General features: G+C 38.1%; 1 protein-coding gene across 2 annotated transcripts; it reads right to left on the reverse strand.

Annotated features, from left to right (window-relative positions):
* Window positions 1-659: 659 nt before the first annotated feature.
* Window positions 660-22984, reverse strand: tbc1d19 (TBC1 domain family, member 19). Of its 2 annotated transcripts, XM_086165976.1 has the most exons (22): window positions 22768-22984; window positions 22556-22628; window positions 22395-22440; window positions 20093-20168; window positions 19360-19434; window positions 19001-19064; window positions 17452-17498; window positions 16740-16850; window positions 16491-16563; window positions 15757-15795; window positions 13449-13561; window positions 11324-11398; window positions 10370-10432; window positions 8068-8152; window positions 7865-7909; window positions 7152-7184; window positions 6946-7055; window positions 6756-6847; window positions 4349-4464; window positions 4016-4086; window positions 2927-3032; window positions 660-1101 (listed from the first exon to the last, which is right to left on the reverse strand). In XM_086165976.1, the coding sequence occupies exons 1-21, from the start codon at window positions 22945-22947 to the stop codon at window positions 2958-2960; spliced, it is 1662 nt and encodes a 553-aa protein (XP_086022102.1). In that variant the 5' UTR covers window positions 22948-22984; the 3' UTR covers window positions 660-1101; window positions 2927-2957. The 2 variants fall into 2 exon arrangements, with proteins under 2 accessions (XP_086022102.1, XP_086022101.1); XM_086165975.1 differs by lacking the exon at window positions 660-1101 and having other exon boundaries at window positions 1444-3032; window positions 22768-22979.
* Window positions 22985-23825: the final 841 nt, after the last annotated feature.

The raw sequence follows: 23825 nt of genomic DNA on the forward strand, positions 1-23825 counted from the left end.
GATTTGTAAGGTCACAAGTGTTTCGAAAAAAGTGCAACATTTAGCAACTCACAATTATGTGATGCCAATAGAGGAGGCTGTGAAGTCGGGGGGGCGGGGGGTATGATGTCACACAGGAGGAGGCCCAATGATATGGAATTCAGGAAGAGGGTTAAACTGGAAGTTGTGATGTCAAAAGCAGAAATTGCATGGTTTTACCTAAAACTGAAAATTATATATATATATACACACACAATTGTGTTTGTGTGTGCATTCTTGTTATTTTTTGCTTTTTTACTTTTGCCCCTTTGTCACTTTTTCTGTGTTTTGTGTACCGGTAAATGTTATGTCTGTACAGTGTCCTGAAATGTTGAGTAAGGCACTTTAAATAAAATGTATTACTATTATGAAGTTCTTGAGACAGGTTTGGAGGTCGCAAATTGTGTGTGAGCTCATTGGGTCAGAAAGCCAAGAGACACATTAATGCCCCTAGTGGTGGAGTGGTAAAAGTTACCCCAATGGATACAGCCACTCTGAAACTGAATACATAATTCTACATATCTACGAATTATCAGTCAGTTTATGTGGAAACACCCTTGTCATTATCAAGTGATCACATGGAAGCAAAACTATAATTTCATGTATGAAATCCCTCAAAATGGAATCAAATTGACCCTTCGAAGGTTTTTTAACTTCATTTTATTCCACTTCTTATTAATTGTAACTCCCACTGAAATCGCTCACAATTTCCTTTTTTTTTCTAAACTGCAGATGTTTTAGTTTTCAGTTAGACTGATTTGAAATGTCTATAAAAAGCAAATGGGAAAAATAAGAATCCATCAATAAGGCAATTTACTGTGCAATTTAAGATGTTTGAAAGCCAAACTTCATGATGTTGTGTCGGTAATCCTACATCGTGGGCAGAGAACTACATCCAACAACTTCTGCTGCTGCTTCCCAAACATTGTGTCAGCTCACAGCACTCGGGAGTGTTGATGGACAGGAGGAATATCGTCAACACATCGCCCATCAGAAGGGACCGCTCTCTAAGCAAACTACACAACAAATAAGAGATCTCCCAGAAAAAGGAACACAGGTTTGGGGGCAAGAGGAGGTGCGTGGCTGATTAAAGCGTCAGCCGTGGGAGTCCGAGCAAACAGGTGGCAGATGGAGCAGGAACCAAGAGAGCAGAGGGAGAGAAGAAAGAGAAGAACAGCATAATTCGATATGAGCCCACAGAAGGGGGGGGGGGTTTAGAGGAAGGCAGCCAACGACGAAGGAGGAAAAGAGCAGATGCTAGATGTGGAAGAAAGAGTAGACAGTGACATCCCTCTGTGGTGGTAACTGTCACTTACTCTGTCCTCCCTAGAAATTCCTATGGTGAGCTTCCAGGCTACTAATGCCCTGTCCAAATATTTACTCTTGTTACACAAACCAAAAGAAATATTCAATAAAGAAAGAGGAAAGATTATGTCGATCTTTACTGAGTCAAGACTGGCAGCAAACAGTTGCAATGTATTAGCCTTTCAAGGCTGTACACAATAACATGGATGATGTGATTGAGTTAAACTTTATTTCTTATAAGCAACTGTTCAGTTTGGTTGAAAAATAAATTAAACGTGTTGGATGAATCATACTTTCAAGAGTCATGTTGACACTGAAATAATGAAACTGGCTTGATAACATTTAAATAAAAGGTCATTCACATTTTTTGGTTATTTAAGCAATAGATTAATACATTCACAATGAAAAAAAATGACAACAAACATGATAAATTAGCTTAAATATCCTTGATTACTGAGGTACTTGCTCAGTGCAGTTATTTGCATTTTCTTCTCAAACAATACATTTGGATTTGGAAACTGGTCTCTAATCATTGGAGTTACAGTTTATCTCATTTCTAGGACACCCACTTCCTCATTCATCAACAACAGCATCATCCAATTGTGTTGTAACAACGCGTGGTAGAATAAACTGCAAGGGCTAATTATTGCTTCATTAGCCAAGCATGAAGCCATTATTGGTGTTCTCGTCCCACTATAACAAAACAATTGCTGTGTCGTGCCGCTCGTCTCCAAATGAGCTTCTCAGGCAATATATTAGCCTATCACATTTCCTGCAGAGTATATGGCTTAAGGAGGCTATATTGGTATACAGTATATTTGATAATACAAGGGCATTCGCTATTCATGGCACATTAATGCTAAAGATGGAGTCAGCCTTTTGGTTTAGTCAACAGAGAATTCAGCGATGCATCTGAATGTTTTCCTTCATTATCTCTAGACATAGCAGGCAGACGTTTCTTCATGGAGGATAAGTGGTAGACTGTGATATAAATAAAGCTGAATATTAAGATTTACATAAGGATGAATTGCAGTATCTACTTAAGTAAGGACACATGTCAATGAAGCAAAGGAGAGCTAATATCCTTTAGGATGACTGGTTAAATTCCGTTTCTTGGAATATTTGTAATGAGACTGGAATTCAGACAACAACTTTTCAGTTTTCACTAATTTGATAAACTAGCATTAAAAAAGAAAGTGCTTACTTATTTTCTGATTCCTTCTGTTCTTTTTATGGAAGAATTAAGTTAAAGAACTGTCAAATCATTTTATGCAGATTATTTGATCTTTTGTTGCCCGACACAGGTAATCGCTGTGTAGATTTTTAAGGTGACCTTTAAGGTAAAAGTGCCAATTTTCTTATGGCCCTTTGCTGTATTCCTTAAGCTAAAGAAATAATTCATTGAAGAAAAAGGCTATCTTGATGTAGACCATAGAGGAGATAGTAGTTTTTAAATTGAAACATCTACCACATTATATTTAGATGATTTTTAATTTAAATTTATATTATTGTCAAGCCCAAAGCAGTGCCGTTGGTTTGGTTTAAGAATGAAAAATTGCCATTTTGGTTATGCTACTTTATCCTCCAAGTTGTATGTACGTACCACAACACATACACAGTAGTGTGTGCACTACTCAGATGGCGGTGGCAAACAGGAAGATCTGGATGAGCGGCATGACTCTTAGGGTTGAGAGGTCAGCGAGGACAGCCTGTAACATGGTAGTCAAACAATACGCTAATCAGAAAATTGTTTTGTCGTCAAATTTCCTCTTCAGCAAAGCTATATTACACATCCCCGATCCCACAAAAGTACACCCTCCTGCATCAAAATTATGGATTTAAAAAAAGACCCATATAGACAGACATATACATAATGATGATGCATGATCCCTGAGAAGTGACGATCCATGCTCAAGAGTATACCATTCCCCAGTCTCTCCTTTTGGGATTGGCAGAGAATAAATTTAGGGACCCTATCATGTTTAGAGAAAGGTTCTAATATTTCAACACTGGGCCTGGGGTTCTAAATATAAGATAAGGGCCAGTATGTTATGATATCTTCTCTCTTGTGGGCAGGTGGTAAATGAGCAAGCAAATAGTGCCGACTAGCATCTTTGAGCAGCAGCACCTTATGTGCCACATTGTAGTTTAACCCTGTTGGCCCTAAAGGAAGAGGAGATGGGGGGAGGGGAGCAAATGACACAGGTCAACGCATAACTGACTATTGGTTTCATTTATGTGACGAAGGGTGCGCTATGCACTAAAGCCATGTTCAAGAATTACACTACTGGTGCATGTGATAATGCAACATGAGTGACAGTGCAGAAACTGAGACAGGATGCGGTCTTTGTCAGATTTGCACGGGTGAAATCAAAGCCATCTACCTGCACAAAAATATACAGCCATTATTGAATTACAAGACATTCCTCTTTTTTCGAAGAGGTAGTGTCGGGGTGTGGAGGCTGACGTGACCTGAAGTGCAGGTTGTTGGGAGGCTGTGCTAAAAGGGTAAGGGACCTTAAGTGTCAAGGCAGACGTTTTTTTCTCAAACATGTGCCTACAGAAGAGGGGGGGGTTACTGGTACTGGCTCGTCATCAACAGCTATTTCCAGCCAGCCAGGAGTACGTGGGAGACAGGAGAGGACTAGAATCAGGGTTTCATATACACAGCTTCGGTGCGACACAAACATACCTCAGCTGAGGCCAGTGACGTCACTTCCATCAGGTTCTCCGCTCGGAAAGCGAATACAGCAGCGGCTAGGACTGAATGACACGTGTTTATGTTGGAGTACATTCCATGAGGCGAGGATGTACGGAAAGAGGACAAAGTTCAAATATAAAATTACATATACAGACAAACAGGTATAAACTAAATGATGACGCATTAAAAAGTCATAGTGTGAAAAGTAAAGAAGAAGCACCATTAATGGAGGGATTTCAATTATTGAGGATGGAAAGTGGAACGAGATGAGAGAGGCAAATCAAATTAAAAATGAATGCCAGAAAACTGTGAAAGTGACCATACCTGCAACTATCTCTAGCGAGTCGTATCCCAAGATTCGGTCCCACAGAAGGAGCAGCTGGTCGGTGGAAAGATAGCCGGAAAAGCCCCGCACCATCCACTTAAACGCTATACGCAGCCTGACAATAAAACCATATCTGTTTAAACCATCTATACATTTATTGATTCAAGATTTTCTGCTAACTAAATGTAATCTTTACACTTGACCACATCTAACACAAACATTGTTTACGTTTTTATAGTTGCCCAATAACTGTATATCTTTCATAAGCAAGTAAATACTGTTGAAACCACAGAAGTCTGTTACATGAATTAACATGCCTGGTGTTTTCATTTGAAAAGTGTGACGCTATTAAAGTAACACCAGATGGCAGTATGTAACAAGCAAATGATGAAAATCGTGTGCACGTCTAAGTCCATGCATATGAAGGTGTCTGTGTTTGTTTTTGTATTTGGGTGTGTGTATTGCAAGGTAATATTTAACATATGACATACAATTAAGCTTGTTCTTTATTACCCAAAACAGAATGAGACAACGCCCCGAAACAGGAGTGTCATTATTCATGGCCTGTAATTGTTATTTGGGAATTTATAACAATTGACATAGAATTTCTTGACAAGACACACCAAAATAAAATGCACAGATATTTTCTATCCAATATGAATAGTCTAGATTGATGGACGATTAAGGACAGCTGTACTGACTTTTCGGCAAAAGACTGAAAAATAAAACAGTCATTATGGCATTTTCTAAATTTTTCCTTCTACTTCTAAGGACAAAAGCATTTCATTCATATGCATATGCCTCCGTTTTACCGGGTTAGATACATCTTCCTCTCAGACTATGATCATGTCCTGCTAATTTCAAATGCCTGGATTGCTTCTTTTGCCAATCGGTCTGTTGTTTCCATTTCATGCTACAATGTGCTGGAGCCAATGCAAAGGTAACCTTTTTAATCAAGATTGCTTAATAACTCTTGCTAACAACTGCTTAACAATCCAAAACTTCAACAAATTTAAGACAGTCTGATGTTCCTCTGTTAAATGCCACTCAATTGTGACAGAAAGCAAATCCAGCCCCCATGAATTCTCTTAGACTACAAGTAAATATCCATGTCTTTGCACTCGTACTCGCGCTTGCTATAGTGGCTATTACTCAATACATATGCAGTTTAGGGGTTGAGTTTAAGACTGAATAAAAGAGTCTACAAATACATTTTCTCAAACCAAAACAGGTTTTGGGTTTGTGTCTGTGAAGTTTGTTCATTATCCAAGTCATGCTTGTCATTGTAAAATCTTGTTGTAGCGCCTGGACTTCTTTAGTTTAGTTTTTGTTATTTTGTTTTTGGTATATAAGTGCTAAGAATGGGAATAGGCATTGATTTATGTTGACTGGGTTCTTTCTGCTTAACAGGTACTTACAATATGTTCCCAAAACTTGCAACGATCTGTTTGAACTGAAGCCTTCAGGTGAGAGGAGAAGAAAACTGATGAACTCCAGTTGCTGTGGCAAGTTTTGACGACGGGTTTCGGACACATTGCTAAAATCGTTCACCATTTTGTCTGCCAGAGTGCCACGTTCTGGCACCATGGTTTCAGGCATTTTGTCTCTTCCTCTCATTACATTTTCAGTTAAATCACAGGATCAGTGCACCTTAATTAGAATGCCTGCCATTAACTCAGCCTTTTACTTAGCTGTTAGAGTGTCTCTTTTCCATCAAATAACAGTGAGCATCTCCATTCTCTCCTGTCTCCTCCTATCCTCTTAACTAATACCTCTAGTTCACCTACTGAGTCATACTTCCTTCAAAATCAATCTGCGGCTTTTTGCTCCTCTCTTGTTACCTTCCTTATGACTGGCTAGGTTGGTTAACACTAAATTGTGTGTTGAAAACAAAAGGGTTGTTTTGTACCATTGCATCAATTGTTCCTGTCTTGCTATTGTTTATTTGGATTTACCTTAATTCAGCCCATGCAATCATCACTCAATTTAAAAGCCGATGGCATCTGTCATGGTTTTCCAGAAATATGTCCGAATTTGCACCACGAGAGCTCATTTCCCATCTGTATCCCAAGTAGAAAATAATTCTGAAAAACCTGTCTCATAACAGATAATGATCGCTTCCAATACTTCCTTCCTGGTAAATCTGCACAGACTAATGTCATTGTGTTTGATACCAAGGTTCCCCGATGTTCTTTATACAATCCTGCAAGTTCCAACTTCTCACACTGATTTTCAAGCAACTTTAGTTTCTAGTTACCACATTCCATCTTCCCCAAACTCATCTTAAGAAAAGGAATCTTGTCGTGCTGTATGCATGGCAACTACTGATTTATAGAGCAAGAAATGGTACTGTTAAAAATGACGAATGAAGTGACAGAGGCAAGGTGAAGATCGGGGGCTACTCACGGCTGTGCCCCAATCTGCCGGAGGTGGTAGAAGAGCTGAGGTAGATGGGCCTGAAGCAGTCGCTCAAACTGCAGGCACAAGGACACTATGCCCTGTAGAGACGCAAGTGTGCGCATTTTTTATTACGTGTAGTAGGGTACAGAGGCAAAATCAGGACATATGGCTGTCAGTGGCATGGAACTTTTTTTACCGATGAAGCCGAGGAGATGGAGTGCAGTCTGAAGAAGTACCGAATGTACATCTCCCTGAACACACTGTACAGCTTGGATGGCTCATTGTACAAGAAACACAACGGCGCCACTGCAGAACAAACACATTCACAAGTTCACACACTTGGTGATAGTCTCACAAGCGTCTTACATGTAGCATGACTACCCAGTTTTAAAATATACTCACCATACATTGAAAATCCATGGAAAGGAATCACACCTGTTGATTATGAGAATTTAAAGTTAGAGCACTTAATAAATATAGGTAAATGATAAGTGTAAGGTTGTGAATAAACATCACAGGGTTTTCAGCTACAGTACTCCTTCAAGAGCAAGTCTGTGTTGTTCTTTAAGAAAGAGTCATTAATAATTAATACTAACTGCCTAAAAATAACTAAAAAATAAAAATATCCTCAAGGTGCATAATTTAGAAACAGTCTGTCAAGTTCTGTAGATCCCTGTTTGCACAGAATTTTTTTTTTTTTTACCACTCTATTCTATTTTAAATTCTGGGTGGTCCTCATTTTATTATCTTTTATTTCTGCTTTAACTCAGTTCATCATTTGTAATGTACTATATCTTTTTTTTTTTAATTTTACTTTTAAACACAGTAATTTTACACATGCTTAAATGCACCCTCTGTTTGCTGTGCTCTATTCCTGATTTCTTTTTAATCCTACATATTAGCAAATCAATGAGTCTATCAATTTTGCTCCCAAAGTCCATTTTCAGCTTTTTAAACCTAAATTGCATGGTCTTAGACTATTAAAAAAGACTGATTTACTGATTTGCATTAAATATCCACTTCAGGAGATAACGGTTTTATCATTCATCCACTCATATGTCTCATCAACATCAGCGCAAAGAAAATGAGGTGTGAAAGTCAAGATGCAGGTTCACCGTTGGGAGGGTAAAGAACAGCACATCCTTCATCATCCACTTTGCCTGTTAAGACAAGACACAGAGAAGATGATCAAGGGAATGTAAGGCTTCCCAAGTACCACTGCTCCTTACATGCACAGCCATATTGTGCAAGCTCATCTGAGTGAAGTGGCTCTCCTGCAAGCTCCTGTGTGTCCTTGATGAAGGACTCTTCGTCTCACCCTGGATGTAGGACTTGGGAGGTGTGGCGCTGTTGTATCTGAAGTGCTCCAACACAGCAGTGTCTCGTGAGAAACACAACAGCACCTGGAAAAAAAATACCAGTCTGGCTTAAAACAGGCCCCACAAACTGTTATTTGGATAAATATTAATAATGAAATATCGATGACAGTGCAATGGTGATATGTTGTCAATAAGGTAAAATTTAAAGTTACAGACAGAAATAGGGCTTGACCAATCAATCGGATGGCCAATATTATCCACTGTTATGGCATCATAAATTAAATAAAACCTTTATTCTTAATCACCGATTGATGTAGTTTGTTATTAGGAAGTAGGAAGTTATTAAATATCTCCATGTCTTATCCTCTGGGACATCTAGCTCATTTACTACTTACAAACAAAATCTAGCTTATCAGGTAACTGCTAACATACATGGTTGGCTGAAGGAAAGTTAAAATGTTGACATTTTAATGTAGTTTCAAATCAAAGTTCATGCAAAATCCTTGGGGGTTTCATTTTATTGCAGCATAAAACTGCGTATATCATCAATCATATAAACAATCTGTGATATTTTTTCCCCCATTGGTATTAACTTTAAAAACCCCATACTGGTCCCTGAAATATAAGAACCTGCAGTGACGTAAACAACCTTATCCTTAGGGATTGCGGTGGTTAATGAACTTTTATGTGAAGCCAAAGACGACCTTGAGTGATCTTTGGCTTCCCCCGGGGTAGAGTTCTATTAACGCAAGACACCTGCAGCCACCAGTTCAGGATGTACTAAAGCAGGCGGTAACAGCCTGTAGTCTCAGCCGAGTTCACAAAATGGCTCAATAAGTGGAAGCTCTTTCCATTACAATCCAATTTCTTGCTTTTTTTGGAACCACTCTGATTTCCAGAGGGCACTTAGGATGAATTGCGTCAGTTGAAACCATCTTTTCTCCTAGTAAACTCTACTCTCAAACTAAGTAGGTTTTGTTTAAAAATGGTATGCCGTATAGCGTCAGGCAGTTACTAAGAAATCTGTCGGTAATGTTTGTAAATCCTTACTAAAGACAATGCACGTATGATATCTCACTTGATATCCAGGCACAACCGGATTAAAAACTGACTTTCTCTTCTCTGTTCTTGCATTATATTTAAGAACTTCAAATCATTTCCTCCGGTTGACATCCTCAGCTCCAGATCCCACCCCTGTTAATCCCTGGTCTTTTTTCATTCTTTACTAAGCTCTCCATCAGTCAATACTTACAATGATAACATTGCCTTGTTCAAGTTACACCTATGTAGTCATTGGTTAAGACCCAATGAGCAGCACATGTTATAGAGATACATGTTGAATAAACCGCTTGCGGTACACCCTGTATATAGAAGTGTTTATCAATTGGGCACAGTAGATAAACGGAGTTGTGACAAACAGAGCTGCTAATAATAACAAGTCGTCCAGAGAGACACAGCCTCATCTGGGTTGAATAACTACAGATAAAGGGGGGTACTATCACGCTGCTACATGTCCTTCTCTGACCCTGGATAATCAAATTATTTACGAGAGCAGAATAAGAATTTTACAAGCTCTTATCTAGTGGTATGAAAATAACAAATTGTAAAGTTTTTTTTAAGAGTTTTTCAGGCCAGTTTGAAGCACAGCTTGACCCCTTTTTTACTCTGCTAAATGAGAGACCACACAAACTTATGCAAGGGTGTCCTCACCAGGCTTTGGAAAAATATCAAAGTACAAATAACAGTTAAAGTTGTGATATCATTGTGGGGTATCATTGTGCTTTTTTTCATTTTACATTAAGATGCATGATAAATAACTGAATTATACTGTATAACTGTCTGGGGAAAAACTTGTTTCTTATTTACAGTTGTTTTTTTTGGTGAAGAAATTCACCGATCACATCTAAAAACAGGAAAATAAAAATTTGATATCATTGAGGATCTACCTTATTTATCTTAAAAAACATGGTTGCTTCCAATGTCGCATAGATAAAAAAACACTACTGAAAAACGTGTTTCTTATTTTCAGTTGGGCTTGTTTTGGTAAAGAAATCACAATCATATCTAAAAAAATGAGAATTTTTTTTTTTGAAATGATTGAGAACCAGCCTTATTTATCCTAAAAAATATGGTTACTTCCAATTTAGTACGGATAAAAAACACTGCCCTTTTTAGGATCATCTAAAATGAATCAAAATGAGTGAATGTCTTTCGAAGTTCAGGTTGACAGACTTTGTGTATTTATGGCTAGATGAAGTCATCAGAAATAGACCTGCCGAACTGAGAGAAAACAGATCGCACCTGATAGAGGAAATCTTCGAACACAAAGTAGTAGTCATCATTACTGGCGGTGAGCTTCACATCCTGTTGGGAGGGCATTTGAAATTAAATTTGATTTCATAATGAAGAAAAATGCATTTTAGGTGTAAATTGTGCAAGAAATGCTATTTAACATTTAGAGAGTGTTCATCAAGAAAGAAAATATATTTAAGACCAACAGGAAATAATGTGATATCAATGGCTTATGCAACAGACACGAAATGTTTTGGATGAAGTGGAAAGCTTACACAAACAAGCACTGTATAAAAGAGATGCAATAATTATTGATGTACATTGAATTAAGTTCAACTGAGATATCAAAAGTTGTTTCTGTTTTGTTACTGAAACTTTGATAATAACTATTCATTCCACTTCCAAAAATGAAGCATTATCTAGTAAAAAAAAAAAAAAAACTTTTTACTTTCTTAAAAAGGAATGCAAATGTTGTCAAATGTTACAAGTTTGTTTATCCCACGTTTGTCTTGTTAAAAGTGTTGTAAAAATCACGGGTGAAATGGGCCCAGCAAATTATTAACACTAAAAACCAGACAAGCACCATTACAAGACCATACAAGGCCATTGACAAATATCCCAAAAGCAGCAGGACGAAATCTGAAATCCTTTTTAAAGATTAGCAAGAAATTTCAAAACAGTAGCAAAATAATGAGCATGTTACATATCAGGAAACTAGATTTTTATTTTTTCTTTCAGCTTTAATTGGTGTACCAGTTGTCCTTTCGTGAAACACTTGGAATTCCATTTTAATATGGGTGGAATTTCACCACATTGTACTGTTCTAGAGACATATTGGTTTTATGTGTTATGAGTCTTCTGTATCATTTCTTTTAAAACCAAGACACAGACTTTGAAATTCAACGATATCCATTTTTTCCTGCCAATATCGCTCATCTCCTTTATAGAACAAGATCTGCATACCTTATAGATGAGGTTGTCCACCAGCAAGTCATGTTGTATGACTCCAGCTCTTAGTTGCTCGTAATGCATCACATCCTGACGTGGGAAATATGAAATGTGGTTTAATACGTCTGCAAAAATTTTGATTAAGAACATATCCAGAACCCAGGATACGCATGGTGCTGGTCTGAAACAAAACATGCATTTACAAACTTCAAACTTGCAGACTCCTACATTGCAGGTTGCTTTTTAATACTGATCCAGGTGTAAATCCCTTGCATCTTTTATTATTTAAAAACCTATCACCTCCTTTATAAGCAACCTTAAATCAACATGGTTTATTCTCCTTTACACTGCTGACAGGAGAATTAAAAGCAAAGCCAGAGAAAAGGTATGATGTTTCCTGTGACATGGTTCAACTCAAACGTGTCTCCGGTTTGAGACAGAACTCGAGAAGATGCAGCGCAGTAATAAAAATGTCTTTTGTGACAGTTGTGAAGCTCCCTGGCAATGATCAGTGCTACGGAAGTGAGGAGAACAGAATGACACATTTTGACAAGTGAGGTCACGCACTTTAATGGAAATATGAACAGTATCACTGGAAAAACATGAGGTTTTCAAAGGTCTGCTATAACGATTACTGTTGATCATTTATGTGGCAATGATGGCTCCTGCAGCAGTGCTGCACAAGAGATGTGCAAACTCATTGCAGTTGTTAAAAATGAATAGGATTTTGCAAAGAATACACATGTGGGATGAATCAGTATATATAATTTATGTCTTATGTATTTAGGTGTCTTTGATAAGTAAGTAAACCTGTCAGATGGTTCGGAACATGAACTATGTTTAAGTTTAAATTGTAGGAATACTAGAGAGATGCTAATATGATGACAATGGGAGCTGAGACAAGGATGTGACATGCTGTCATGACACAGAAGACCGAATAGAAACAAAAAGCAATGAAAGACAGATAAATCAGAAGAAATACATCCAGAAATAGGCGATGGATTATTAATATAAATGAAGACAGAAACAAGGTAGAGGAAGACTAGAAATAGAAAACACGAAAGATGAAGTGAGTATGTAAAAGTTGAATAAATACTTGTACTAATGTTAGAAAATAATGATGATATGAAGCAAAAATAAACAATAAAACAGAGGTGGTGGGTGAATAAAAACAAAATGAAATAAAAGGTGACCAGTCCAAAACTGATCCAGTCGGAAAACAAAATAATATGTTTAAATAACTATATAAATTAATTAATAAGCAGACAAAAAATGTAAAGAAGCTAAAAAAAATAAATAATAACAAATAAATAAAATCTGTTGAACATAGGACCAAAGTTATTTGTTCAATTTATTATGTCAAGTATTAACTTTCTCCGATGTCCCTCAGAAAGGCATGAATGGACAAAGACAGTCATCAACAGTCTATTTAAGAGATTAGCTGGGCAACAGATGGAGGAACTCAAAGCCTCTGACAAGATACCCTTAAAACTATTTTGCACTTCTCAAAGTGATGCAGTTATACATCCTGTCAGCTTTGTTTAATGCGTTTGCCCTCATACGGTCCAGGGCCATTCTTACACTCACCAGACCTAAGTCGCGTCCCCCCTAACTCCCTTAGAAATCAATCTTCCCATCACATGCATTGTTTTATCGACTTGGCCTCAGTAGTAGAGTCTGGCTTCCAGTGTTTACATAGCACTTTGCCACAAAGGCACCCAGCCTCTCTGTTTGGGTGAACTGTGCTAAATCGCCGCCATTTGATTATCTTAACGTTATGTACTTGCAGGATAAGCCACTGTGAGTTCAAGTAAACATCCCGGGAACTAATCAACAGATTATCCAGAAATGCAGGATCAGTGGTGCTTGCATTTCAGTTATATTGGTTTTTATGGCAATGTCTAAATGCCAGCTCACATAAAAAAAAAAAAGAGTTATAGAGGAGTTTCCCCAATTAAATTGATGTCCAAAAAAGGTTCTTATCATATATTCTAAAAGCAGCTGCAGAATAAAAAAAACACTTGACTTAGCTCGTGGGTAATGGTAGTTTGGGAAGCACCGCAGCTGTGTGTTCTCGACTATTTTCTAACAAACACTGACAGCTGACGTACATCAACTCAGCCAAGAGAGCATTTACTACCTGTGGCTGGTTAGTAGAGTTCAGGATGAGGCTCCAAAGGTCAGCCCGGAGGCCGGTGGGGCAGCCCTGCCTGCTGTATTGCTGCGCCGCCGCACTGTCCTGCTCCTGAACCACTACATGAGAAGGATCGAATAAAACAAACACTTAGAGAGGTTTCAAAAAAAATCCACTGGGACAGTGAATTCGTTTACCCTTGTTCCTATTGTTTATGCTAATGTTAGCTATTGACTAATCAGCGAGGTCTGGTGATCCAGCCTCAGCTGAGGACAAACTGTATTATAAGCAAAAGACTAGAACACTGAATAACTAAAAGATATCTAACAGACAATGCATCCCAAATATCTACATCTAAATTTGTGGCACGGATTTTCCATCGATTGTGAGCAGGTCATTTTTAGAGAGAATTTCTTTCAGTGGTTTCAAAATGAAAAGGATTACAATTACTATGTTTTTTTTAACTAAATCTTTGCAAGAAAATTGCAGAAAATGTCAAAGAAAACAGTGAGCAATTCTTGGAAAATCACCAAGAAAGTCAAAGTGAATCTCAATCAAAACACATGCTCAAAATGTATAATTTGAAATGAATATATCAAAGGTTGGATGCTGTGTGAAAGCCATTCACAAGTATTTAAATAAATGTGGAAAGAAGCAAGTGAGATACAGACATTTTTTTACAAACAGCTGAATTATTCACAGATGCAAGAGATCCCAATGACTGAGTTGGGAAATGAATACATGGATGCTTATTATTACAGCACCGTGACCAGCAGGGAGTTCAAATATCATGGTCACTCTGCTTGATCTCAACACAGACAACTTCTCATTTCAGACAGACATACTTTTCACTGCAGGCTTGAATACTTCTAAAATGCGGATATCAATCAAAGAAAGCAGAGTAAATTAATAAATAGTCTTCAAGAGAGTAACAGATGACCATCAGTGTAATTCAAAGCCCCCAAAATAAGTGTCTGGAAATCCCTCTTCATATTGTTATGTAGAAAAATAATAATCATAACACATCCCCCCGCACTGATCATCACAGCACAACTTTCTGAAAAGCACCAAATAACCCTCTGCAAACAATCTCTCCCTAACAGCTACACTCTATCCTAAATCTCAGTTGTGACAGGACTCACAAACACACTGCTCTTAAATAAAGATCAGGCTCACCCGTAACATAAACCAACACAATCCTTGCATCTTAAGTATCCTTAATTTTAATATTTGGCTTGGAACACACAGCCAGTCATGGATGACATAGTGGGCTGAGGGTTTTCTTCTGTGTATATTAAAAAAAGCCTGTGTTTTTGTGACTCTTGTCAATTGATGGCTGATTAGTGTCCATAATAACAATGATATTTACACCGGCTACATTGTAAATATCACTGGGAATATTGAGTTAGGAGTTAAGTGGCTGATTACATCTGTTTACAGCACCTAAGAGGGGAAAGAGAGGATTAAATAATGTCAGGAGATGACATCAAGTACTCAGCATATGTGTTGTGTGTTGAAATAATAGTCAATTTGATATTTCTAAGTCAATTACTTCATTTGTGACCTCTACATACACATTGTGCAGCATTAGGAAATGTTTACTTCTTACATCACTATCTTGGGAAGCAGATCCCAAAGTAAGACTGGAAAGACATATCAAAAAGGTCATAGTATGATAATAAGAACTCAAATTATATTGAAATCAGAAAAATAGCCTATTTAATACTTAATTTCTGAAAAACAGATCAAAATGACCCCACAAGTACATTGAGCCACCAACCTCTCTATTATTATTAAGTGAAAAAAAATCGGCGACATTTACAAAAAGAAAAAATTATTGTAACTGTTTAGAAATGACAGAAATGCCAAAGGATCTCTAAAAAGAAACAAGAAAACATCGAATGTGTCTCTGACATTAGTCTCTAATTTGGCAAACCTTTTGTCTCAGTATTTATGTACACATTTCCATATTTAGATTCCTTTAAGACTGACTTGAACCAAAAGAAAATTAAGATTTTTAGGAGTTATCTCCATTCATGTACTTGTGGAAAAAAATGCACCAAAAAAAGAGCATTAATTTCAAGTTAATCAATAAAACAAATCAGAGAAGACTTTTTCTATTCATGATTGTTGATGATGTTGATTCATGATGTTGTTTATACTAAAATGTGAACATTTCAGGTCAATAGGACATTATTAGGTTTTATTCTACATTCAAATAAATGGTTTTGCAAAGAAGCTGTGTAGATGAGAAGGAAAGCCAGTTTAACATAAACACATGTAATCAATGAGCCATGCATTCCTTTAGTCTTACCTTTCTGCCCAGTTTGAATGTACTCGCTTTCAAACAAGTCTGCAGAACGATAAGAAAGAACAGAGTAGATGTTTCAAAAACTGTCTGGCAGTGGCTGACTTATATAAACTAATATTATCAGTCTGATTTACAAACACCAGGCTGGACAATACGATCCAATTCAGAGGCAAAACACAGGACTGTCACACTATCAACATGTGGACTTGCCAGATACTGTTTGACACATCCCAGATTGCCATGTAGCGGAGAGGCATTGCTACCATCTTGATTTACACACCTTTAGAATGCAGGTCAATCACTCTATTTGAGAACATTTCAAAAGCAAGAACATTTGTGTGACGAATACTTTATTTTCTGAACAGTCTAGTGCTGGCCTGTCTTATGCTGTTGTACTATTTTGTTCCTCGGGAGGCGACGGTGAGTCACTGTATAGTGAAGATCGTCCGCATGAAAAATGTTGACTTTGAGTGGCAGTCAACACACGACTTAATTTTGTCAAAAGAGTTGACAAATTCACCCCATAGTGGTCATTGCACAAAACATATACTGACAAAAAATAAATACATTGTAGTGCGCAAATTCATGACAAAATCATTCATGTATTAAGGGGTTACTTTGGTTATTTGTTCTTGATTTGCTTCGATCAGAGATCATTTTTTACAAAACAAATGTATGCCGCCATGAAGCCACAATATAAGATTTTTTTTTTAGGCTAAGAGCAGTCATGTCAATACCTGGGTGGATGTGGGCGTGGTCATCAATGCCTAACTGGCCAGTTGTGAGATTCAGCTCTGAGTAGGCCAGCCTCTAAGAGTTTGGGGAAGGCAAGCACAGGGGTCATAAATCAATTGTGTAATTTCTACTACAACGGAATATAAGCGTCTGCTATGTGCATTAAGCCCAAAACCTATGAAGAAGTTTGATGAAAAAAACAGGTGAAGATGTCCCATCCCTTCCCAGCATATGCACTCAACGGCACCTACCAGCTGTGGGATGTCCCTGACATTTAGTGGAACTTGAATGAGACCCCAGTGGCTCCTGGCACCGATATCCTCACTGCTGTCATAATTGGGGTTCCGCAAGCTGATTAACACCTGAGTCAATAACCAATGCATGCAGTTAAAAGAACTTCATTGCAACTTGAAATACAATAAGTTAGCTTTTCCTTCCACAGCCCAAACCATACAGTAATGTTAGGGTTCATGTAGATGCAAGAGTAAAAGATTGAGATAAATAAAAACAATAAACAATAAATATCTGGTATTGGAACCACACTAAAGGTTGCCGTTGAGATCATTTCCGCTCAGCTGTTCTACATCAAAATGCAAAAGTGGGCTTAAGCCAATGATACATATTAATAACACTGAAGTTAAAACACAGTTAGGGTCCCATTTTGCAAAAAGTACGCATGTACACATGGCAGTACACATGAGTTGGGGTTAAGCAGCAACACATCTTAAATAAAACTGTTGTCTGTTTTCAATACAGAATGGTTCTAATCAGCATCCTGAGACTGATATCACAACATACATTCACCTCAGAAATAATGCCTGAACTATGACTGTGTCAGCATCTGGATGGGCAGTTGAACAAACTCTTGTGATTCTTTTGCAGATAAAATATCCATCTCAAACCTTTCGGATTCACTAAAATATACACAATGAAAGGCCAACAACTGAAGTGAAGTGTGCTTACCTCCAGGAAGTCTTTAGGGGCATAAACAGGCCTGAAGCGACTTAAGTCTGCAAAGATGCAAACAATTTAACGTTTATTTAATGGTATCACTTACGAATAAGCTTGCCAGATGACTAATGGAGACATACGACACAGTGTTTACATTTGCAGCTTCAAAAACAGGGTGAATAACTGTGATGCTCAGCTCATCCACTTCAACCTCAGTGTCCTCCTAAATACATTTGTGACACTCGACTTCAATTCGTGCAGACAGAACTGGCAGCTTCCACCAAAGTCCCAGGGACGGAACAGTAAAGCCGCGGCGCATTCAGCCAGCTTCGAGTGGGACTTTCAACAACTGACTACGTAGCAGGGCAGTAAATTCAAGTGCGGTGTCATTCCCGGAACGAGGGCAAGTTAAGGTTTGGAGGGGGGGGGGGGGCTCGTTATCGCAGTTCCATCCAAGTAGTCTGGACAGCTTCTATATTTACAGTCCAATGTGTTTATAGCCAGAGGAAGGCACACAGTCCTAAATGTTATTATACACCACTGTGCTGTGATAGCATTGGTAAGACACAGGGGTACTGGATGCTTCCTACATGTGCTAGCTTGAGGTACAAGTAAGTTTACCGAAAGGACCGACCGCAGTTTTCACAACACAAAGAAAATGCGTCTGAAGCCTAATGAATACCACATTTGGCCAGATTCGACTCCCCTTCCTCTCTCTCTTCGCCGAACTGATCGAAGCAGATGGCGTACCCCTGGAGTGTACAGGGAGTTTTTCCTTATCACAGTTGCCAAACGCTCACTCAAGGGGAAATGTTGAATCTCACGCGTCTAACCCCACACTCCCAGGTGGTTTTCAAACTATTTCACATATGCTAAAAAACTCCTTAAGCTCTGTAAATGGAATTTACTGTGTAAAATGTATTGGATGTGTTGCCCATGTGAGGAAAACAATTATCAAACACCTCACTTAAGCAGCTTGGTGACTAATTAGCATTGTTGTACTAATAGCTCAAGGTGCTAATTTGTCCAATTACTTAGAACTTAAATTCTCAGCCAAAGGCTGCAATTTAGTTCTGCAAAGCATTAACAAGCCACTTATCTCCTTAAGACAAGCAAGCAGAGAGTAACTTTTGAAGACTGTGATATGACTACCTTCACAGAAGAGCCCAACAATGTTTCTAACAAGTCTGAGCAATATGGGAAAAAAATCATATCATTGTATACAGGACTGGTTATTTTATACATAACATGCTATCTGCATAGACATAAGTAAATCACCTGTTAGATTTATAAGTGCAAACTGTGTAAACTCAACATTATGAGGTGTTTAATACTTAAATGCAAATGCTTGTGAAAGTTTTAGTGTTTTTTGACCAAGTTGGACCAAGTAAATTATTCACTTTGGAAAAATACAACAAACAAACGTAGACGGGATTCAGTATATAAAGGTATATTGGTCAGCTCGACTTCATTAGAAAACATTCCCTGGAGAAGCAAACATCGGCGGTGGATCTAAATCAGATGTGTGAAGTGTCTTAGCCACCGGGGAATGTCTGCAGACCTGGTTCATCTGTTCCCATCTCATTCCATTTATTTGTGAGCTCCTTCTGCTGCTCTGCAGGCCTCTGAGGACAGACAAGACTTCAATAAACAAATGCTGTGCAGTCACAACAGAGCCAGTCTACAAACAGCGGCGCTGAAATGTGCCTCTGCGGTTATTAATTGATAAAACTAGTAAATCAGTTTTGAATAAAAAGCTTAGTCACTTTTTACAGCCACTTAAACATCTGATTCAATTACTGCTGATCCCTATTTTACAGTGCCACTGTTTGTAACTTTTTTTAGTAATTTGATCCATTTAGTACATTTGTTTTTACTCCAACAGCAATTAGCAGGGTTTTCTGTAACAGAATTTTTTACCATGCAAGCCAGAGGGACTCCCAGCTCTGTGCTCATGCTGTTCAAGCTTTTGAAGACACGTTTCTCCCAGCTGGCCTATGAGAGACAACACACAAACCTTTTCATTAAGGCTTTGTTACTTTGGTTTAAATGCATTTGATGCCTATTCTTTCATGGTGCACCTTGTCAGCATCAGAATTTATTTCAACCTAAATGGACAGAACAACAAGACATTGGAACTGGAACATTAGTCATCGCACAGCTAACACCAGACATGAAAATATACATTACGACTAACAGACCGATTTCTACTAATTGAATCAGGCTGATCAATATTGGTTATAATGTTATTTCCATCTCTGACCATGAAAACTAATTTGCACCTTGGTGCACATGTAAGTTATATTCATTATTTTTGGTGTTATTCTTCAAGTCATGAATTACATTTAGTCACTTTTTTACAAAGACACAGGTGGTGGAAATGTCCTTACAGTAAACTGAAATGAAAGAGCCTGTACTTGTTTTGTACTTTTACACAGGCAAAGAATTCAAATTAGTTCTTCTACTTTCAGCTCATTGTTTACACAGGTATGCGTACTCACACTTAAGTCCTGCTTTTGTCTACTAGTGCCAGCCCTGCAGATAATGTGATGATTAAAATGGGGGCTCAGTATTCAGCAAGCAGTGGAGAGAAATCAAAAGGTAGTAAAAAAAGAGCAAGCAAGGGTGATGAGATAAGAGTAGACAGACTGACCTGTGCATTGCGCATGTAGGCCAGTGGCTCTTTGAGATGCTCCGGAGGAGCTGCAGGATGACTGGGGGGCGGCTGTCTAGAATAGGCATAACACAACAGCAGATGCAGGAAGCATTTCAGTACAACAGGGGAGGGAGTGACAGCATGGAAACATCAGAATATGCTGTTATTGTACAATAAAATAAAAAATACAGCGGTACTCCAAGAGAGACAATTACAAGACTTAAAGCTCATTAGAACAGGGACTTTGAGAGGCTGACGCACACAAACGGCATACTAAAGCTTTTTTCCTTACACAGAGGATGTCAGGCAGATTAGTGTCCTGCCTCTGGAGCTCGGATGAGTCAGACAGCATCTCCACCAGAGGCAGCAATTCTCTTTTGTCTTTTTCTGCTAAACATGGCTGGGGGGATAGACGACTCTTGGTTTCAGTGAGTTAAAACATCATTCAACCTAATATGAATGAATGAATGAATGAATGATTTGCACTCATCCTTGCACCTGCACTTTGTAAGTTGCACATCAAGCTGTACTCAAATGTCTTTTTGCACTGCCACTGTTCTATTGCACTGTCCATATTCATATCTATAATCATATTCATAATCTTTACACTCTTCCTATCACAATAAATCTAAATGCATTGCGGACAGCAAAGTAGGAATTTCACTGTACAGGGAAACACATTTCTGCACTTTAAATGAGAAAATAAGCGTTTTGAATTTTGCATTTTGAATTTTGCATCTTGAATAAACAAACAACAAACTATCAAATGACAAAGGCCACACATAACTGTCATTATAAAGAATGAGGCATTAGTCACAATTTTAAATCATTCTTTTAAAGAAAAGCATAGCGTTTCCCATTTTTCAATGATTCAGTTTGGACCGCAGGGGCGCAGGGAGGGTTTGTTCAACCAATGTTAATGTCATCTACATCCCTCATAAGCTAATGCTAAGGGGGCATGTGATGTCATCAGCGCCACAGCTGCTAATCTTCAGATTCAGCCCCCTTATGCATTTATGGTTATCCCGGGGTATTTCAACCAAACTTCACTAGACAAATCACTGCAAACTTTCACAGCCAGACATAATAAAACACTGGGTGTCCTGTATGCAAATACCAGAAATGCATACAATGCAACTGCCCTCCCACCCTCAGGAAATCAGATCACAGGGTGGTCCTGCTTACTCCAAAGTATGTTCACTTTTTCAGGATTCAGTTTGTCTAAACAAGGCCAATGATGAGGTGGACTCAGGAGGCTGCTAAGGCACTTCAGGGGTGCTTTGAGACAACAGACTAGGAAGCGCTGTGTGAGTCACATGGGGAGGACATTAATAGCCTATCTAACTGCATCATAGAATAAATCAGATTCTGTGAACATTCCATCATGCGAAGCCAGAGTGTGCACTGCCTCCCCAATAATAAGCCAGGGAAGACCAGTGACCTGACAGCACTGCTCAACAAAAAGAAGTGGGTTTTCAGGACTGGTGACAGAGGAGCTAAGAAGAGTATTTCAAGTATTTCCATTCTATTCCATCCCCTTCAAAAGGAAAAATGCAACAAAATAAATAATAATCAGTGTCTGAAGGAACTGAAGCGACTACAACAATACCTTGTACAAGTATGATCTGCCATGGGCAAAAACTGAAGTAAAATAAATTTTAGTGAAGATCTGTCAGAAGAAAATGTTATTTGGACTGTGATGGAAAAAATTATATGCAAAACTATTGACATTGAAAAAAAATAAAATAATAAGTGACAGCATGCCACAGTGAGACATATTGAAATTATACTGATAAATTGCTCAACAGAAATATACCTAATACAGAAAGGAGAGGGTAAAAAAAAAAGATTGTGTGCAAACATGATGAAGGCATGTCAGTTGTTAAGAGACCGAACTACAAAAGGCACCATGTAAAAAGCGGTCTGTGAACGGGGTTAAACACTTTTGAAGGTCATTTCTACAGAGTTTTCTGTATACTAACATAAAAGCATTAATGTTTGAAAACAAACAAAATATAAACCAGTGGTATCAGCAATGAACCAGATTGCTATTGTTAAGGTTTATATTACAAACAACAGACACCTCCTTCATAAATATAATGAGGGTCTTTTGATAGCTAAAGTAATTAAAGTCACTTGTTTAGTTAGATAATGTACACAACCTCATTGGTCTTAATATTCAAAGATCACTAACAAAAAATATTTGAATATTCTAACAAAGAACAACATTCATCTCAGGATTTACACCTTTCATGTTTGTGTGTAATACCAAAAACAAAACAAAAAATAAATTACTTACACATGCAATTCCCTGTACACTGCATTCTGAAGCTTTCTTTCCCAGCCTGTGAAAGATTTAAAGAAATAGTTACCGGAAACTATAAACCTTTCTATATAAAAGAATATATTGGCAGTAAATCTGAAGATGTTTTGCTAATGATGTCACATTACTGCGTCTACCTGATGTTTTGAGAAAAGTGCGCACATCCTCTCTGAGAGATTCCAGTTTAATGTCAGGTTGGTGTAAACACTCCTAAATGAAATAAAAAGAGAGAAAACAGTTCGGACAATGAGTTTAGGTGGAGATACTACAGGTGCAATTTGACAAATTCAACCGTGGGTGACACAACCTGCGGCGCCTAGCATCGTTAGCCGCATGCTAACTGACTCACTTTAGCTTGCCTCTCTATCTGGGAATGTAAATGGCTTCCTTTCAGACGCTGAACAATCTGAGCGATTGTTAGAGACAACCCGCCGGCCTCCTCCATCCTGAGTGTCTGAAGTCCTTCACAGTTTTTTTCCCTTTTTTGGGGCGAAACGGAACCGTTCGGCGTATCCTCCGACGGCAGCATCCAGCGATGAGGTAGCGGTCCTCCCCCTCCTCCCCCCCGCAGAGGTTACTTAGCAACAGAGCGCAGTCCGAGCGTGCGCTTGGGAAACATGGACTCCAACATTTGGTTCCGTCCTTCACATTTTTATTTCATATTTTGTAAAAGAAAAAAAATGATAAAACTGCATGAAACATAAAATTCTGGTTTCTATTTCATCACTATTACTTCAAGGATTGTATAAATTATCTTGTCTTGTAGGTAATTTCATAGAATATAAAATGTGTATCATCAATCATAGCATGGACTATACTTGTATTTTCTCTCTCTTAACTAAGTGCATTGGGAATAATATTAACTGTTATATCATAACTTTATTCCTTGCATAATGCAACTTTCCACAGTTGTTTTTCAGAAGAGGTCAAGTCAACTATGATTTAAGTTTGACCGCATGTGGACGTGGACGCAGTATTAATACCCCTCCAACTCAAGTATCTTAATACATTTCCCAGTTTCACATTGCTTTTATTCACGTGGCTCCAGAAAAATGTTTGAGATTTATTGAAAGATGTGGGTGCTGAGTTCAGCATAGTAAGATGGATTACTGTTGTCGCTCACCATGAATCAGATTGCAATCGGCGGGGCTTTCCTACATGATGGGGGTTTATTCTGGTCCATCATCCTGCATCCACAGGTTTGATAAGAAACATGTCAGTTTTGACATGATGGTTTATGCTTATAATTACTATTAAGTACTTCAGAATATTTTCCCAATATATAGGATAATTGCCTGTGAAGGCAAGAGATTTTGTTTTGTTCTCTTGCTGAATTTTTTGTGTGAGTGCATATGCTTTTTTTTGTCTTTTAATATCATAAGGCTATCCAGAAAATACACTATTTTA

The sequence above is a fragment of the Fistularia commersonii genome, chromosome 19, assembly GCF_037954325.1.
Source record: "Fistularia commersonii isolate RoL2024-O1a breed Wild chromosome 19, RoL_Fcom_v1.0, whole genome shotgun sequence".
In the NCBI taxonomy this organism is placed as follows: Eukaryota; Metazoa; Chordata; class Actinopteri; order Syngnathiformes; family Fistulariidae; genus Fistularia; species Fistularia commersonii.

Bases quoted from the DNA above. Each gene is read 5' to 3' on its own strand.
- tbc1d19 (XM_086165976.1), bottom strand. From the start codon at position 22,947: ATGCTGCCGTCGGAGGATACGCCGAACGGTTCCGTTTCGCCCCAAAAA. The intron at 19,435-20,092 runs GTCAGTCTGTCT...TGTCTCTCATAG, and splicing joins CCTACATGCGCAATGCACAG to GCCAGCTGGGAGAAACGTGT. The intron at 19,065-19,359 runs GTAAAAAATTCT...GTCTGTCCTCAG, and splicing joins GAGTCCCTCTGGCTTGCATG to AGGCCTGCAGAGCAGCAGAA.